Source organism: Aphelocoma coerulescens, chromosome 1A (assembly GCF_041296385.1).
Source record: "Aphelocoma coerulescens isolate FSJ_1873_10779 chromosome 1A, UR_Acoe_1.0, whole genome shotgun sequence".
NCBI classification, from domain to species: domain Eukaryota; kingdom Metazoa; phylum Chordata; class Aves; order Passeriformes; family Corvidae; genus Aphelocoma; species Aphelocoma coerulescens.
The window spans coordinates 25,779,871-25,799,605 of record NC_091014.1 but is presented as its reverse complement, the minus strand read 5'-3'; the positions used below and the strand labels follow the sequence as shown (position 1 = coordinate 25,799,605).

The 19,735-nt window shown below is 41.3% G+C and overlaps 1 protein-coding gene across 3 annotated transcripts in view; it reads left to right on the top strand.

The window, feature by feature from the left end:
* Positions 1-8,471: 8,471 nt before the first annotated feature.
* Positions 8,472-19,735, top strand: part of ST7 (suppression of tumorigenicity 7) — a 174,678-nt gene continuing 163,414 nt past the window's right edge. For 2 of the 3 annotated variants that reach the window (XM_068996952.1, XM_068996899.1), the window contains exon 1: positions 8,473-8,673. In XM_068996952.1, coding sequence (XP_068853053.1) covers positions 8,523-8,673 — 151 coding nt within the window. In that variant the 5' untranslated portion in view covers positions 8,473-8,522. Of the gene's footprint in view, positions 8,674-19,735 lie in introns of all 3 variants that reach the window. The other variant, XM_068996979.1, reaches the window with a different exon arrangement.

Genomic DNA, 19,735 nt, shown 5'->3' with positions numbered 1-19,735 from the left:
GAAATTAGGGAAACAGACTTGGAAAAGGAGCAGGGTAGTTACTAAATGAATCAATATTCAAAATAGAAACAGATTTTTTAAATGCATACATTTTTAACTTCGCTGTGACACTTAAGGTTAATATCTGCATATGCACTGGAGTAAGCTCTGAGCTTTCAGGAGCCATTAGCAGTTTTAAACTAAGTAGCAGGAAGAAAAATCTGCTCCATTTTTTCAAGTGACACATGATTGTCAAACCAGCTTTTGGATGCTGTAAAACTGGTAAGTTTTGCAAGTCTTTAACTTGACTGTAACAACAGGAACGATAGGTAGCAAAAACGATAAGCCAAAAAGCAGTTTTGATTACAGATTCTGAAGTTCAATATTCAGTTGGAAGATTTCTGAAAAAATAGTGGTGTTAGAAATCCTTGAATGGAATGTGAAAGCTTACCTTGGGGTTTTTTTTCCAGAGCTGTTGCACCATCACCTGCATCTCGACTTTATGTGGTAGGACAGACTTGTCTGCTCTGAAATAAATTATTAAAGAGTATCCTTCCTCTCCAAGTTCTTGTAGGTTTTGGTATTATTAATATTAAGGTAGATAGTAGGAAAAGACAAATCTACCATGCCAGGTCTTGACCTTTTTTGTCTTAGCTGCGGGCATACAGAAGGACTTTTTCCCATTCTCATTGCCACGTTTTATATATTTGAAGAGCATCTCCAGACTGTAGCTTTTAGATTAAAGACTGAATACTGCAATTCCAATTACTACATTAAATCCAGTACTCTAAGTAATTTCCTTACATTCTCCTTTTTGGTTTCTGCACATTTTGAGATGCTTGTTTTTCTTTGCATATTGTTCATTTCAGCCCTGATGATACTGCAGGCTATCATGATACTAAGCTGGTACTTGTGTTTCCTTTTGCTAGAATCTGGTCTTCCAATATTCTCTAGTATTATCTTCATCAGCTATTAGGAATTTTAAAACCCATGTTAAATTAAGGAGATAAAACCAACCAATCAGCCACTACTAGGTAGGTGTGCCTGATGTTATCCTTCTCTAATGACAAAGCAGGTACTGGGAGTGTACAAAAATGAGACCATCTGCATCCTAATGATGTGGACCAGCCAGCACACAGATTCTGAACTGAGAGCATCTTGGCATGAAAAGACGGGCTGCTGTGAACTTTTCCAGGGTGATGAACTAAATCCTTGTGATGTGGGATATTGTGCCAACAACAGGTAATTTGTTTTTCAGTAGGTACTGACATAAGTTAAAACTGAGGAGTTAAAGTGCACCACCCTGTCTTGTGCTAGGAAGCACATAGTATGCTTCTTTCCTACCTCTTTTCTATGGAAAGGAAAAGGAATTAGTGATCAGTCAGAGGTGACAAGCTCTGAGATGCATCTCACCTGGTGAAAAACTGTATGGTAGCTGTTGTAACATCCATGCAAGAAGCACTTTCCATATGTCTCAATGCGTGTCTCCACCAATCTAGCCAGAATTACTTCTAGAGTATCAGAAAAGTGTGAGTCATTCAAGAGTCTGTTTAAAGTTCATGTAGGCGTATACTGAGTATGAAGGGTTCTTTATCTGTGCTTGGTACCAGGAGCCAGCTCAACTGCAGAAGGCTAGACCTGAGAGATGCTGCTAAGAAAGTAAATGCCATATGCTCACTAAGAATTGAAGTGCTGCTCCTGTTCCAAGGCTTTGCTGCAAGGCAAAGGTTTCTGCATGACTGATTCTCTGGGTGCAATAGAATTTGTTAAAATCAGTAACTAGTAGGGGTAAAATTTTCCCAGTTTGTTACTAAACTTAGTGAGCCATCATCCATCTTCCCTGTAAGAAATTGTTTCAGCTGGAGACAGTGTGCCTTGTAGTCCTACCAGCAGTTGATGTGCCCAGAGTTACTCCACCTGAATGTAAAGGAAGAATGGGGGGAGTGTGCCAGTATATAATTTCCCAATGAATAAACTGGCTACCTGGATTTATCTCTGGGTAAGATCCTTTCAGACATAGTTAAGTTGCTGCCCAGATTGTAGCTGCTGACAGAGTGGTAACCCAGAGCCTGGTGTCAAAACACAGGTGATGACAACATTGAGAATCAGGGCAGTAGCAGATGGAACCTGGGCAATCTCACAATCGACAATTACTGTTCTACGAATCATGAAAGTTACCAACAAAGTAACATACCCAGTAAAAGAGGCTCCAGGCTTATCTAAAACAGTGGGTTTTCAATGCAGCTGATGGGTTTGCTGCAATCATGTGGCAGGCCTGTGGTGGAAATCACCACACAAGGTGAGCAGCATTACTGTCTCCTTTTCTCAGAATCTCTCCTAGTTCTTTGATGTAAGGAAAAGCCCCTTCAGTGGGGCTATTTGTGCCTTGCCAGCAAGATTAGGAAATGCTGAGCGGAACAGAAGTGTATGGCTGAAGCTCCCTGCTTGCCCACTAGGGTTTTCATCTTGTTCCTCTTCCCTGCTGCCATGCAGAGCAACTGATTCAGTCAGCAGCATCACTACTAAAAGGGAAGGCAGGATGGACTGAATTAAAGGATGCTGTGAGAAGGGTATTTGGATCTGAAGAATGACTTCTGGGTGCAGAAATAGAAGGCTGTGACCCAGCAAGAACAGATCAAGCAAAACTGGAGAGCAAAGGAGGGAAGAAGGTAGGACATGATGAAGCCAGTGTGTAACACAGACTATTGTTCTGTAGCCCAAAGTTAAAGATGAGCTCACAGAGACCTTCATCTGTGGAGAGGGTAAGAAGAAGAGGCTCTATGAGGGAGGTTTTCTCAGCAATGGCATACTGGATGGGTGTGGAGAGGCAAGACAAGCAAGCAAAGCAGAAAACAATTGCATCAGACAAGGCAAAAGGATATTTTGGTACTTGATTGTGCAAAGATTTAACAAGATTTGGCTTGGGAGCCAAATCTAGCTGTGATATGGGTAAATGACATGCCATTTAGATGCTACCTGCTTCCATGGCTTGCTCAATCCCTTCCTGCCTACAGGCAAAGCTGTTCTTGGCCTCTGTAATTGTTGCCAGCCTCAAGCAGTAATAATTACCTGTACATGATCCAGCACAGTGACTGCTCTGTTTCCTTCCTCTGAAAGTCTGGAGAAGAAGTAAAATGTAACTGCCAGTGGATTTCTGTGCTTCTATAGAGGTTGCCGTGTTGCAAATGCTAGAGGAAAAATAAACTTCACTCTGCTAATTGCAGATTTCACATGGGAGAAGTTGAGACCTTTTTCTCTCTTTAAAATGTTTTTCATTGAGTATAATACCAACACTCACTAAATTGAAGACCATGCTCAACATATTTTTCCTTAAAAAAGAAGGTCAAGCTACCAATCAGTGAAAAAAGGCCATGTCTTCTACATCTCCCACAAATGCATCTCCTTAAAAAAAAAAAAAAAAAAAAAAAAAAAAAGAAGATTTACTGTTTGGCTTCAGTCCAAGGCATGAGCAGAGTGGGGAGCAGAGCTTTTGTCCTTTTCCTCGACCTCAATAGGGAGGCAGAAACCAGTGCTGGTTCCCTCCGGGCTTTTGGCCATCTGTCTCTGCCTCCCTGTTTCTCTCACAGCCTCCCGTGACGTACAGAACATGTGTGGATGCAGATGCCAGATTCTGACTTGTGGAGAGCTCTTTTTTGACCAGGGGCCAACCTAGCAGCTCGCGTGGTTCCTTTATGAATCCTAAGCACATACCATCCTGTACAAATACTGACATGTCTTGCTCCACCACCTTTTATAAAGAAGCTTAATAAAATACCTCAACGAATCTGTGTCCACAAAAACACATAAATGCTCCTGGAAGATATTCCATGGCTTTTAAAAAACCCCAAACAATTTGCTTTATCAAATATGTGTGTTTGGGATGGGACACTGCCCCACCTTGATGCCTAAGTGTGCTGACAGTCAGGGTGAAATTCCCATCTCATTTTTAGGGAAAAAAAGTAACTGGGCAAAAAAGCAGCAGAAGAAAATAGATTTTTTTTTTTTTTTTTTTTTTTTTTTTTTTTTTTTTTTAATTTGGTTGGGATTTTCTTTCTGGTTATTTCATTATTTTGAACACTACCCAAAAGTACTGAAACTCTGCTCTGAGTTGCACTAGCTATTTAGCAACACCTTCCTTTGCCCTCTCTTTGCACTGACATCTGATTCTTAACTGAGCCAGTTCTAACCTGGGTTTTGTTACTTGTCTTGCAATTAGGGCAGCTTGTTAGTTGAATTTTTTGTCAGTAAAGATCTTAAAACAACTTTCAGGCAGGCTTTCCTCCTTCCCATGCAACTACCCTGACACATTCTATAGCAGCATGTTTTCTGGAAGAGTACTCGTGGCCATGGACAACATTTTGTTAATAGTGAAAACAATTTTTTTAAGCTTTTTGACATGTGGTGCTCAAGGCATATTTCACTTTTCCTCATTAGTATTGGTGGCATGCTTTTAAATATTACTGTCTTTAAGCTGAAGATTATTCCTGTAATACTGTAATATCCCACTTTTAGAATGGGGAACAGAAACTTCAGCCTGGGCACACTGTTCAGAAGTCTGTAGTTGCATACTTTTGCAATATCTTTAATAAAAATACATCGATTAAATTGTAAATTAAGCACAATTTTTTATTTCAGTGTTTCTTACCCTATTTTCAATTTTCTGGATTGTGACTAAGGACTGTGTGTACTTTAGTTGAAAACAGATTTTTGCTATGTGATTAAGGCATTTTACGCAGACTTTGGTATGTCTGAAAAGCGCTGTGTGCGAGATCCCGTGAACTCTCCTCCAGTGCTTTCATTCCCGTTGGCAAACTGCTTCTCAGCCATTGCTGATTCCAGCTTAGACTGCCACCTGCAGTTCAACCCCGGTGTTGTTTAACATGCAGCTGATAACGCTTGATGGTGCGCTATGTGCATATGTATTTGTATGTGTGTAAATACACATCTGGGCAGAGGCATGCATACCTATGTGCATTGTTGTTTAACAGGTATCTAGATTAAGAAGTGTTGGGCATAACGCTGCTTAACGGGATTCAGTTGCTAGTGAAGGAATCAGCTGAAGGTCAAGGGGATGTCTGGCTCCTTTCAACCAAGCTGACAATGTTTCCCAGTGCTCACATATATATGGAGCTCATGTGGGTCTCATTTCTGCCCTTTCTGAATGTCCTCGACTAGCGTGCCTGGCCATCTTTTGGCTGCCAAGACCCCAATGAAATCTAAATTTGTAGCCAGGTTACAAGAAGGTTATACATTAAGGGCCTAGAAAAGGTCTCTCATTCTGATCTCTGAAATTATCAGACAGAAGATATTTTAAGGTTTACTAAAACACCCAAACATTAAAAACCCCACTGCTTTGGATCTTGGACTACTTTGGACCCATACAAAGATTGTGTGGGCGAAATTTTCAAACTGGACTTCTGCTGCACAGTGGTCCCATCTATTCTTTCTTATTTGCCAGGACCTAAGTTCAATAAAATGTCTTTCTTCTGAAAAGAAACAAAACTTCACTGTACCTCATGCTTAGTAACTGTCATTGCTTCTGCTTCCTGATTTCATTTAGCAAAGTCATCAACAGTCATATGAGAAATTAGGAACTCTGAACTGGGTTTAGTGCAGACAAATTAGTAGTGTTCGCACTTACAGATATTATTTTGAGGTAGGAACCGAGGGCTTGTGGGAGAAAACTCTAAACAATGATGTAATTGTGTGGAAAATCTTAGCAGAGAGGTAAAACACTACTTTCGAAATTTTTTTTGTCCAGTGATTCACTTCAGCTGTATTCTGTTATATCTTGACTTAGCAAATGAAGGCCTGGAACCAGGTGACACTCAAAATTGTGTCTTTTCATAGTACTGAACAGTTTGCTTCTGACTTATGAAATGCATGTTTCAGGCTTTGTATTTGCTTGGAATTTCATTCAAACAGAACTGAGAGACGAGGTAATTTGTGTTAAATAGCACCTGAACAGTGAACTTGCCTTGAGTGTCAGCTTAGATGCTTCTTTAATAGGAACAGCAGAAATGTAATTTGTCATATGAATGCACAAAACTAGTCACGAGTCAAGATATGCAGCACTTAATTGCTTGTCACCTCACACAAACATTTGTGTTTGGACACATGCTTTGTATTTCCTGAGTTTTGGGGGGATTTTGTTTGGGGTTTTTGTTGTTTTTTGGGGGGGGGTTGGGGTTGTTTTGTTTGGTTTTTTTTTTTTTTGTGGATTGGTGTTTTTGTTTGGTTGGTTTTCTTGGTTTAGTTTGTGCCATTGTTTTTTGTTATTGTGTTTGTTTGCCTGTTTTGTTGTTTTTTCCTTTGTACAGCACCCAATGAGGAATCCTTATTTTTTTAAATACTTTATGCTCACTGTAAAAACATTGGAGATCTGGAAGTGAAATGCATAACATTAGTGTAAAGCATTAAAACTTTTGTAATTTCAAGGGAAGAAGAAGCAGTGGTGCTTAGAGGAAGGAAGGCATAAAATTAATAACTGTGCTTTAAGTGGGCACAGTTCATAGTGTTTTGATCTTCTAGTAATACAAGAGGTGTAAAGAAAGCAGAACTGGATGAACCAACTCAATTCACTCCTGTCTTTCAATAAAAGACAATAGAATGAAAAGTTGTTTATAACAAGAAACTTTGGGAAAGCCCCATACACCACTTCTTATCTTTCATCCATAAAAGAAATGGGTCATAGTCAGTTTTTTAAAATAAGCACGAATACTCTGAAAATTAAAATATGTAGAGGAAAATTTATAAAAGTGAAAAATTGCCTAGTGCAATTGAAAATGTAAGAGGAATATTTTGATTTATAAATAACTGCATAATTGAATAAGGTTGAGGTTTTTCAGGTGTGACCTAATGTGTTAAGTATTTCTTCCCTTTAAAACTGGAAGGGGAAACTGAACAATTTGAAATGTTGTTTTCTTCGATATGTAATTAAACTATAAATGACCTTTTATGTAGTTAATCTGTATATTCTCATTTTAAAAGTTTTGTGATTTATTAGCAGGAAAAACTTCTGTCAATCCTGCACCAATATTCTTATATGGAGACAGTGGTCTCTTAATCAGAGGATCCTGTCACCATCAAATGAAGAAGACACAGCCAGTGTTCCCTCCCCATCCAGCTTCAAGTCCCGCAGTAGTCTGGAAGAACAAATTTCGTGCCTTTGCTAGCATGAGAAGGTATCAATTTGTAGAGCTACAGGTTTATTTTGGTTTAATGCCTTTGGGTATTGTAAACATTCTAGGAAAGCTACAATGTTTTTCTCTGTGATGACTGTTTCTTTGGCAGACTAGAAAATCTCAGGTCAGAGTGGTTACTATCAGTTGGAGAAATTTTCGAGGATTTTTTGTTCTTTTGGTAAGACTTTATGAATAGTACCTGTTTCTTACAATGCTGGAGAGTATTATCCCACTGGATACAGATACTGGATACAGACTGTGGAAACACAGAAGAGGGATCCAAACAAATTGTGAATATGTTGTGTGTATTTACTTAAATGTTTGTAAGCTGTGGGACACCAAAAAAAAAAAAAAAAAAAAAAAAAAAAGCAGGGATCGGCCGTGTTTACCGACTTGAATTTTTCTCCTATTCTGCTGTCAAATGTTGTTTCATGAATAAATACCTCATTCATGGAAGAAGCAAAATATATTTCTCAAAAGTACAATTCTATTGAAGTTTATGCTTTACTGACACTATTTTAATGAGACACATATCTAGTGGGTGCCTTCCCTGCCCTTGGCAGGGGGGTCGGAACTAGATATGCGTCCCTTCCCTCCCATTTATTGCGCCATATAGTTATCTTCCAAGGAGGAGAGTTGTGCAGTTCGGGACTCTGCTGGGCACTGTACACACCAACACACGCACGCAGGGACTTCTATGCCTGTTTCATTACCCAACAAGAAGCTCACACGGGTCAACTGCAAAAAAACTATCTTACGTGAGCCCTTTTTAGGCTTAAAGTCCTGTTGCACGGTGAAAATGCCGCCAGAAGTTATTGTTCAATCTCGTAAAGATGTGGGGGACAAAGTTGCGGGCCCTTCTGCCCCCTTCTGCCCCGGTTCTCCTCTGGCCGCACGCCGCCGTGCCCCGCAGCCTCCGCGCTCCGGCGGCGGGGCGGGCGCGGGCAGGGCCGGGGTGCCGAGCGCAGGGGCCGAGCCGCGGGGCGCGGCCGAGCGCGGCTGGGGGCAGGTCCGGCGCTGCCACCGCAGCACGTCCCCACCCGCTCGGCCGGAGGGGAGCTCGCAGGAGTCCATTTTAGCGGGCCAGCCCTCGCCGAGGCTCGGCGGCGGGCACGGCGGCGGCCGGGGCAGAGCCGGCAGCGCCCCGGGGGCACCCGCAGTGCCCGGCGGGCGGTGCGTGCGGCGGGCGGGGGAGAGGCGGCCCGGCCAGCGAGAGGGGGGTGAACCATCCCACAAACACACGCTGAGAGCTCGTGGCAGCAGAGAGCAGCGTTTGGGCTGATTCCCCCCCCCCTCTCTATTCCCCCCCCCCCCTTTTTTTTTTTTTTTTTTCTTTTTCCTCTTTTCTCTCCAAAAAACATGGCTGAAGCTGGGACGGGCTTTTTGGAACAGCTCAAGTCTTGCATCGTCTGGTCCTGGACTTATCTCTGGACGCTGTGGTTCTTCATCATGCTCTTCCTCGTCTACATCTTAAGGGTGCCGCTGAAGATCAATGACAATTTAACCACAGGTAGGCTGTGATCATCTGTCCCCTTGCCCTGCCCCGGGGGCGGCTCGGCCGGGGGTGCCCGCAGGGGCGCGCCCGCCGCCGCCCCCTCGGCTGTACTCTCTTACGCTATTTATGCTATTCGTATTGCACTCCAGCATTTTTTTAAACCAGGATTAAAACTTTAATTATGTTCCTGATAAAAATTAGATCTCAGCTACTTTTTCTGAATGATAATAAATAATAAGAGTGCAAGTTTGCTGGAAGACTATCGCTGCTGCGATGGACTTTGCTTTGGCTGTTCAAACTCGCTAAGGTAGTGTGCCATTGCTATACTAAGGTAGTGTGCCATTGCTATACTGAATCAGCAGTAACTTACGTACTGTTAGCCGGTCTGGACTGGGCAGTTATGTCCTTATCTTGAAATTGCTTATTTTTCTACCCATCTACTTTGCTAATTTAATTTCTGGCCCCCTCACCCTCCCAACCCCCATGCTGGAAAAGCCAAATTAGTTTTGGGGCATATGAGATGTAACCCGTGTGGCATCCCTGCTGCTGGGAAGTCGAACGTTATCCGAGCGTTTTTCACCCATCCCTCTGGCCTGTTCTCATTTGATAAGCCTCTGGCAATTCCAGCATCAAAGAAGAATTTAAAAAAAAAAAAAATATTCAGCATATGGCAGCTTTCACTTTAAGCATGAACGCAGTGACAAATTGCATTTATAAACTTTAAATGCAATTTTGGTCAAATTTTCAAATAAAATGTCTTTGAACAATATCCTGTTTCTTTTGACATTGCCACACACTGATTAGAACAGCATGTAATTCTTGTTGCTTGATTCTTAATAATTTATGTAATGCGTATGTCCCAGGTAAGCATTGCAGGCCATGGCTGTCAAGCAAAAATGTCAGAATGCTTTCTATTATGATTTTCGCTTTTGGAAAAAATCACAGGCATCCATCTGAGACCTAATCAACCCCCTCTGATTTCTTTCTGAGTTTGAACAAACTAATTCTTGATGCACTTTCTCATTTGAAATGTTACTCCAGCTGAGTCATCTTGGGGTTTACTGAAATGTCTCAAAATGCAAGTAAAATGACAGTATGAAATCTCTGAGGAGTTTAAAAAGGCTGAAGAAAGTCCCAAAGTGCATGATGAAAATGAGTTACCAGGGGAGAACAATAGGCACAGTATGGTCTTTATGCATCATCTGTTCCTAAATGGAATTTATTAAAAAGTTAGTACTGGTAATAGCATGATCATTTTTTGTTTAGTTCAGTTTTTCAAAGTTTGTGTGAATGAATTAAAATGGATTTGATTTATTGTGGGTCGTTCCCCCCCCCCCCAGTTGATTACAGTCAGATTCTACTGTCATTAATTTAAGGTTGCTCATAAAGTACCACAGGAACTGGTCATGTGATACCAATCAAATTTATTTCAGTGATGTGAAAATAAGTTTGTAAATGTTGCTACTAAAACTTCTGTGTGACATAAAGAAATAGTAGGGTGATTAAAAACAATGACTGGGCATTTTACCAGAACAAGCTGGATCTGTTGGTGAGTTGAGGTCAAACAAACTGGTTTTCAGTACCACCACAGAGGCAGGCTTAGGCAGCCAGTTAAAAAAACACAGTTCTACAGGTATAGTTTGCACTTCATGAAATAGTGATTTAGAAAGGTTTTAGAGACTTAGATCAAACACCTTAGACAGAGTTCACAGTGGTGTGATACAAAGGACTAGTGTGGCATGTATGGGAGGGCACCTGCCACGGGGACTTGGTGCTTGCTACCCCTGTGTGATTTTGTTTTTCCATCCCCAGTGTCAGTATTTTTAAAAGGAAATGGAAAAGCCGGAGAAGATAGTGGAAAGATTATTCCAGGGCTGGAGAGATGCATCAGAGTAAGATTACAGTAAAGTGGTATTGTCATGGAGAGAAAGAAATGGCCTTTTAATCATGAAAAGAATTATAACAATTGATGACTAGAAGCAGAGGGCAGAACTCAATTTTGTCATAATCAGGCATTAATTCTTAGCAAACTTGGATCAGCTAATAAAGGAACCTTTGGGATTCGCCTGTCTGAAATTCTTCAACTCCAATGGTGAAACAGGAGTCTCTAGTGTTCATGCAGCCTTAAATTGCTTTTTGGCAAGGACAGGGCAGCAGGCTGTGCACCACTGGCAGTCAGAGTCATTGCAGATGGTTTCACCAAACAGACCAGTGCTTGGTCACTTGCATCAGAAAGTCTTACTAAGAAGAAGTGTGGGGTCTTTTCTCCCTCCTTCGATGTTGTACAGATGTGCACATCCCTAGTGCCAGTGCATGTTGGTCACCCCATGTGTTTCAGTGAGCTCCCAGGCTTGAAGGTCTCAGTTTGGCCAAGCATAATTTCACTGTCCTCAGTGGAGTACATTACTGTGATATAACCAAATGGAAATCTAATCTGTCATATAAAAATATTACTGTTAAATCTGATTGTGGTGTTTCGTGTATTTTTGGGGTTTTTTTTCATTTTTTTGAAGCTTGATATCCAGATCAAATAATAGAATTATGAATAGGAGAGTTTGAACTATTGTACTATACCATTAGCCAGGAAGCAAGAGAGGACATATTAAGTCCTATATTAAGTACAGAATAAGCAGTTGAGGAAGCGGATATTATCATCTTATTCTAAAATAATTAAACATGCCTTGCCTATTTTACATAACATGCTGTATTTTCTTCCCATGTTGGCACTTGCACGATTTCTGAATGCCACACTAATCTGAACTAAGACACACCTCTTCTAAAAATGTGCTTGTTTTTCCTGACATAAGAGTTTGGATTTCTAGTCAAATCCTAAGAAGGAAAGAGGCACTGAAGTTAAACAGTTTCTGATGATTTTATTTATCCTTTCAAAGTGCAACAGAAAGACAGATTTAATAACCAGAGCAGTAAGTGTGACTAGCTTGTGACAAGGCAGACAGGAGGAAACCTCTGGTTTGCCGAGGGTGGAGAAATCAGAAAAACTGATTTCCTAAAACTGTGGAAAATAAATATAGAGGTATGAGCTCTGGGCTGAGTCTGGCTCTATTGGTGTCTATTGGTGGAGTATTATTATTCAGCTGTCCTGGAGCAAGGTCCTGTGGTGTTACCAGCTGAGCTGCAACGTTAGAAGCCTGTAGAATGAAAGAAAGCAAGTAAAGTTGTGCTGCCAGGCCCCTGAAGTCAGCAGGTCCAGGATACCACGGCTGGAAGAGGAAGACTACATCACCTTGTGGTGGCTAGGACAGAGTTGTTATCTGAGGAACATGGTACATTTCTTCATTATGATTTTTTAAAAATTATTATTATGACATTCTTACTGAAATAAACAGCTAAAATTTTAATTAATTAATTAATGTGGGATTTGTGACCATGTAATAGACTTTTCTTAAAGCCCATCACCGGAAACACTGCGCATGGTACCGGCCATTTGGAGAGGGAAGAGGCTGGCATGGAGCAGGGCTGGCAGCACTGGCCATCAGCAGGTCCCCACTCACCCCTGTGGTTTGTGTGGCCAGGGAGTGAAGTGGACATGTTCAAAGTCCTGTAAAATTAGGATAATGATGCTTTCTGTTTGTCCAGGAGTCTCTCAGAAGACACAAAATTGAGAGGTTTTTTTAGTCAGCCTGGCCCACCTTAGCTGTATTCACCAGTGTGTGCATTGCACTGACTTCAGGAAGCAAAGCACTTGGAAAAGTCCCATCTTATGAAACTATCTTGTGTTAAACCTTGCAAGAAAGCTGAGTGTGATTTCATTAGCAGAAATACTGCAGGAGATGAAGAGATGGAGCCTGCCTCTCAGGTTTGGGCTACGCTGTCTTAGGGTGCTGGCTGCTCTCAGTGAAGCTCATCTCATCTTTCTGATCTTCCCTTTCTGGGCTTCCTGACCCTGCAGATCTATACTGCACATTGGTGCAATGTGCCCCAATAAGCTGCAATGTGAGAAAAAAAGTAACTTTTCATTCCCATGGCCTCATGGCCTGTTACTAAAATTTAACTAATTTCACTTTTTTCCTGCTGCTGGTAATTGGGCCACGTGGAGCTGCATGTGCGCAAGCTGCGGTGATAAACCACCCGTAGGACAGAAGGATTTTTTGGGAACTGGATGCCTGGGGGTTTGTCTTGCCTGGGCTGGGGATGCACGGCTGCAGGTGCTGGGGCTGGAGCTGCCGGTACCTGCGCGGCCCCTGAAGCCACCGTGCGTGTCGAGGTGTGTTTGCTGTGATAGCATCTTGACAGATGGTCAGGAGGTATTGTTCCCCTTCATAAATTCAAGCTAGGGCAGTTAATCATGAGGGTTGGAAAACATTAACCTGACAAAGGCCAGGGAGTTTCAAATGGTTTGAAAACAAGTGAACAGATTCTTTCTTTTGAGAAGAACCGAAGGACAGTTAGTTTTAGTTTTGCAGACTTGCTGGTAATTGCTTGGCCTTTCTTCAAAGCAATCTGCCGTCATTGTGATGGGTTTCCCTGTAAGTATCTGCTGTGTGAGCTACAGAAGTCAGTGTGGAGGTGGGCGAGTCGAAAGAAAACCTGGAGCAACTGGAGCAAAGCTCTCATGCCACCAAAGGAGACGGAAGAATTCTTAACTCCCTGAAAGTGCCGTGTAGATTTGTTTGGGGTATTCTTAAGAATTTGACGGTTGAAAGTAAAGTTTCAAATCCATGACTACTTCTGTCAAGGTTAGCATCAATCCCGCCTATGAAAGTCACAGAATCAGTTACAGATAGTTTGTTCATGACCCAAAATCACTTGCATTAATTTTTGCATTTCTTAGAATGTAAATTAAATATTTACTAAATACTGATCTTATTTTCTGCTTAGTGGAATTAAAGTAAACAGTGTTTTCATAACTGTTAACCCCTCTCTTCATCTGTATCACTTGTAGCACCACAAAGCATTCATAGTTGCTGCTGAGCCTCCAGACAGGGTTTGGATGTTAGAGGTTTCTGTGGTCTGCCTTTTTGGGTTTTGCAAAAATTAGTTTTTACTGCTGTAGGCTAATATTCATTAGGTTATTATAAAACAGGTTTTAACTGTTTCAAGCATGCATATTTTCATCATGGTACATTTGGAAACTGTCCCTTTAATTCTTTAGGGAAGAGATTATGATGTGCATGAAAGTAGTATGTTACTTTTGACAAAAAGTAGACAAATCTTTGTAGATGAAACTGGGGATTCTTGGGGGAAAAGATGTATCAAAACTTGCTGGATCAATGCCCCATGGAAGCAGTATACAATGATACTTGTTTTCTATGAATTTTTGACATTTCTTTACTGGTTTGACTTTTTGATTGAGCTTAATTTTTCAGTCAGCATCAGATGCTGGGAATGGAGTGAAGGTTGTAGGAAATGCAAGGTTTTCAGAAAATACTGTTTGAAGAAATTGACTTTCTTACTGCAAAAGCTCTAGAAGATTTGCAGTCACTATTTCAGGGGAAATGTGTAAGCCAGAGCCTTCAAAATAATATTTGATAACATCTTGAGTGAGCTTACTGTAACACTGACTGATAAGCTATCATGAAGCTGTACTGCCAGCTTCTAACTGAAGTCTAATGTCCTCTGTGTGTTGATGAAAATCTATGGAAATGCTCCTAAAACTGCCTATGTGTAGTGGGATGTTCCCAAAGCATCCACTGAGTGCCTGGACAAATTTAGCCCAAAAGAGCATAAGCCCCCCATCGTTCACAGGGGTCATAGGCCCTAATTGTCTGAGCGGCTATGAAAATAGCACCATTCTAAATTAAAGAAAGAACTTAAAATATATATATATTTGGTGGTTGTTTTGCAAAGCAAATGCAAAAATCCGGGTCATGAATTTGCATTTGTGAAAGACAGAAGTGCTAACTGGTGTCAATGCCTCAGGGACTGAAAAGAGAGGAAAGTACATAATTCTGTGCCAATGCTGTACATTAAGTGAAAAATAGAAGGTCATGATGCCTGCCTGAGAGCAGCACCTGGCAGAATTAGGAAGATGAATTTGGATAAAACAGGGATTTTGGAGGGAATGACCTGCCTGTGTTTTAAAATGGATTCTCTGACAGGAGTTATGGAGAGTCTCGTAAAAGCACAATGTTAGCCTAAGGAAGCTCAAGCTGTTTATCTAATCACAGAGAAGCTGCTTGACAGTAGCTAAGGAGGTGTAAGACCTTTAATCTGTCTGACAAACGTATAGTGAGCTTCCTAAATATTTGGAGTTAAAATGCATGCTAACTTGTCAGAATTGGAGCCCAAATCGTCAATGGTCTGAAGAAACAGCCTGGCTGTGAGACATGCTGATTGCAGTGCCTTCACATTAACAGAGAGGTGGTTCCTTGTGCTGTAAACTGTGGTGGGAAGAAAGTAGCAGGTACTAAAGTAGCCTTTAAAATAGGGAAGAGAAATCTTTAAAAAGGGGTGGCTGCAAAATGGACCCAGAGGAATGCACATGATAAGTATTTTTTATAAGAGATTTTTGAAGATGTGTCTTTGGACCCAGTGGATATGGCAAAGGATATTATGCCTCTTCATCTTTGGCTCTCATAGTACTAAGACCCTCAGTGTGATGAGGATTGCCAGGCTCTTCATTGGGGAAACTGGGAGTGAAATCTAATGGCCCATAATAAACAGGAGAGCTGACCAGTTAAAACCCTATCGTGCTGGGGTTTAAAAACCCCCACACCCAGCTGAAAACACTTGCTGATGGTGTGCAGGTATGTTGTGCACAAAGGCTCCAATAGTCCCAGATGTGCCAGGACTTTTGTGCACATGCCAGAGGGCAATCCCCACCGAGTCCAAGGTTTCTGTGCATTGTTCAGTCAGCTGGCAAGCTCTGTGCTTAAGGGAGAGTTATTTGTCGTCCTGGCAAGTGGTAAAGCAAATAAAACCACTTAAGTGGTGACTTAGGTTGGAGGGCCAAGCAGTTTCTTCTGGATTGAAGGAATGAACATTGCTGTCAGAAGCTGATGTTGTCTTTTGTGTGGCTGTCACAACAAGTCAGGATTCACCTTTTTTTTATCCAAGATTAGTTATTTAAGAAGGTCTTTTATATTTAGCAAAATAAGGCCCTGCTCCAGATACCTGTCAGAATGTTGAATACAACTGAGTGTTCTGTTGAACTGTACAGGAAGAACTAAGGCAAAGGGAAATGAGACCTTCATCCTGAAAACCTTCAGTGGATTGGTTTGCTCTGAAAGCATAGGCCCAGGGTTTTGCTGCACAGGTAATTAATATGCATGAATTCTCAAAGACTTGGGCCTAAATATTTTATGAAGGTACTGCAGGGAGTCTGTAGCAATATGGGGGACAGAGTCCCCAGTCACTTCAGTCCAAAGGTAGTTTTTTGTCTTGTGATTTGATGATCGCATCTAAGTTTTGCCTTTTTTTTACCAGAGCTGTTTCAGAACATACTTAGGACATCTGTCATAGAATTTAGGATAACGCCTATCCTGGCGTAGGATAGTCTAGTCCTGTCCTGTGGACAGACTATGAGGTGCTTGTGGGGATGTTACTCCTCTGTTGGCTGTTAAAGGGGGTGTCTGATGGCTCCTTCCACCTGTTTTTAAATTAGCTCTTTGTGGCACTGGAGGCATCTATTGAAAGATTGTGTTATAAACTCCAGCTCGTCCTCATGTCTGTGAAGCGTCATGTGGACCAGTGATGCTGTATAAATACTAATGAGTTAAAGTTGCTTTGTGAAATCCCAGCACAGGCTAATTGGACGTTTTTTGTGTGTATCTTAGTCAGGCACTGCAGAAGGGCAACCAATTTTGACACCAAGAACAGTAAGCTTAAGCAACAATAATGCATTTAAAGACAAGAGTTAATGTCACGCTTTCAGCAGACAGAACAAACAAGTTGTAACTGTTAAGCCTGAGGAAAGGGCCTAAATTCAAAGTCCAAATCAAACCTCGCCAGCTGCTGAGAGAAGACAAAGATTTATTATTGTGGAGCCTAAACTGGAGATTTGTCCCTGTGGTAGACTCATTGCTTAAGTGCACTTAGATATACCAATTAGAAGGATGAAAGCTATAGGGCAAAAATGAACTGCAGTCATCGTTAAGATTCCTATTCTGTATAGTGTGCCAACTGCAACCATGAGATTTTATTTCCAGCTCGCTTTCTACAAATAAACTTGGCTTATTAAATGTCAGGGCTGTTAGGTTGAAATGTAGGGTCTTGTGCTCAGTGGCAAGACACTCAGAGATCAAATTTTAATCACAAGAAATGTTGTTATCATCGTTGTAATCTTATTTTGTAAGGCAGCCATTTATTTCTGAAGAAAATATGCTTGTAACCTGGGAGTGTCATAGATGTTGAACTTCACATAACTAAATGTTTTCATGGCATGTCCTGTGTGTTTATGCTGAGGACTGAAAATTGTTTACACCATGGCTTGGTCTGAAGCAAGGTTATATGATCCACTAATGCACTTAATCTTCCACGTGAAATTTCTTTTGCTATTTTTAATAATGAAGTTAACTTGATAGCAGTGTACCCATCTGGTATGTTTTACACAAGTCTCAGCTTAGAGTCCCAGGCTAGTCATTTCCTCAATTTTCAGAGAGAAGGTTAAACCAGACCCTGTCAGAGAAGGGTTGCAGCTGGCCTTCCGTACCCTGTGGAGGGGACGAGGGGACAGAGTCCCCAGGTGAAACTCAAGATACTTCTTGAGCAGAAGCCAACTTTGTGCAGCAGCAGGATGCTGCAGCTGAGCTGATGAGCCTTCCCTGTGAAGAGAAGGATCTGAGGAGGTCTTGTGCAGGGTGGCACTGATGCACAACTACTGGTCTTAGAAGCCAGAAGTGTCTTCTCTATAGTGCTTGACCTGACGGATTTATCTGCCTGCTCAGAGCAGGCTCTCCTGTATTATGCTGCATTGCTATAAAAGTGCCTTCTGGTCCCTGTGTCTGACTGTCCAGCTCATTGGGTCAGGACAAAGGAGGATTGATACAAGCACAAGAGAATTGCTTTCGCAGTTAATATTGTCCTACATATTCCCAGAAATTCTTGTCAAGAGTTTATGGTTTAAGAGTGCTGATGACAGCTGTGTTAGCAGTCATCCCAAAAGCCACATAGTCTTGTGGGGAACACAAGTCCCAAGGAGCTCTGATTAGTTCCAGGGTTTCTGAAAAGTGTCTGAACTGCAGGATTTCCTCAGACCTGGCCAGGAGGGTTTGGCCTGCGTTATGGCTGAGAGTGTTTTGTCAGCAGCTCTGCAGAAGGCAGAGTTTCCACCCTTGATGTCCTCCTGTGAGGAGTATGTAGGGGCTGTGCTCTGTGGCATGGGAGAGGTGTACAGGCCTCTCTGGGTCCCTGACTCCAACCTTCAGTCATTTTACGTTATCTTCCCATAAAGTGCTGCACTGAAAGATTTTTTCCAGAACTTGAAAATTCTCATGGATAGAAACTTTGCTCTCACTCTGGCCTAGATGTATTTGTGGCCGGCTAGCACGTGTTTGTGCTCGTAACAGTTCTCTCCTTTACCTGCAGAAGCAGCAGCACCACCGTGAAGACTGGTTCCCAATGCATTCGTGGGGTTTTTCCTGCTTGTCCTTCTCTTATAAGATTGAGTCAGTTGGGCTGTCCTCATGTGTTCTCCTAAAACAGCTGGATATCCTTGATTCTTTAGTACTTTATTCTTTCAGTTTTTCTGGCCATTTCAGAATTGGGCTTGTGAACTCTATATCATATGCCAAGGTAAGGCTTCATTAACTGCCTTATATAGTTCAAGTAATCCTTCTCACCTTCCACTGGAAATAGTCTTCCTTGCTGGTTCCTTGCCTTTTGCCCCATTAACTTTGATATGGCATCTCTGGCAGCCCATGCCAGGTGCTTTCTGCACCTCCTGGTTTTGGTAATGAAAATACTCCATAAGGCTCAGTTTGCAGCTCTATGGGCTCTCCACACTGTCCAGTGCTCACAGGCTAGTTGCAGGTTTCTCCATCTGCTGTTTTAACTAGCTTTCTACAGCACTGTCAGTACTTTACTGAGATCCAGACAGTTTAGAGCTACTCATTTTTCTCAGTAAGAGAACTGAATATTTTTTTAAAGGGCCACATCTGATTTTTTTAAAGGGGCACATTGACATGATTTATTTATTTTGTGTTTTATCCTATTTTTTTGTGTACCTCCATTGCTTAATTCTCAAGTTTCACATATTACTGCCTCATAGTGCAGTAGCTTGGGTGTGCATATTAAAAATTGAAATATGAAGTACTCTGGCATAATCTGGAGGGTTTGAACAGTTTATTAAAACTGTCTTGATATGGGGATTGCTTTTACAAATGTAATTTCTTTCAGCAAGTTGCTTTCTTTACACTCTCTTAATCTTACACTTAACCATGTCTTGGACATTTGAATTATATCTCTCTTTCTCCTGTCACAGTGTCTCTTTTCTTGCCCTTTAATTACTTTTTTCCTCCACATTCAGCAGTTTTGTTCCCATTCAAAAATGAAATAAGTATTCACTTTGGAAACAACCATATCCTGCTTCTTACCTTGCTGTGTCCTTATTTATTTTGTTGAAATAGTCTTGGTTTGTTGGATTTGTTGTGATATATATTAACTGTTTTTATACAGATCTTAAGTTATAACTTAGTCTGACTTTTTCAGATATAATTTTATTTCTGTGCCTTTTGTCCTCACCAAAGCAGAGGGAAATCTTTGAACATCCCAGGTCATGCGGGTATTACTTGTACAGGGCTGATATTGCTTTATTTGAAGACCATAGCTGATAGATTGATGTTGTGAGGTAGAAACGGAAACTAACTTTCCATTATTATTTTGAGAAAGTCTGTGTCCCAATTCTGGTCTACTTGAAGCAGTTGGTAAATTTCCTAGTGAGTTAAGGAAATGACAATGTTGCCCCAAGAGTTTTTTTTACATTAGTCTTGATAGAAGAGGGTATATAATGTGAATGACTCTCATACACCTCCCAGCAATCTGAAATAAGCTTTAAATAATGTAAATAACGTTTACTGCCTTCCTGGATTTGAAATATGACAGGTATCAAGACACTGAGAACTGATGGCAGTGCAGGTTAAATAAAGGTATTTAGCATTAAAAGAAGTTGACCTGTCTA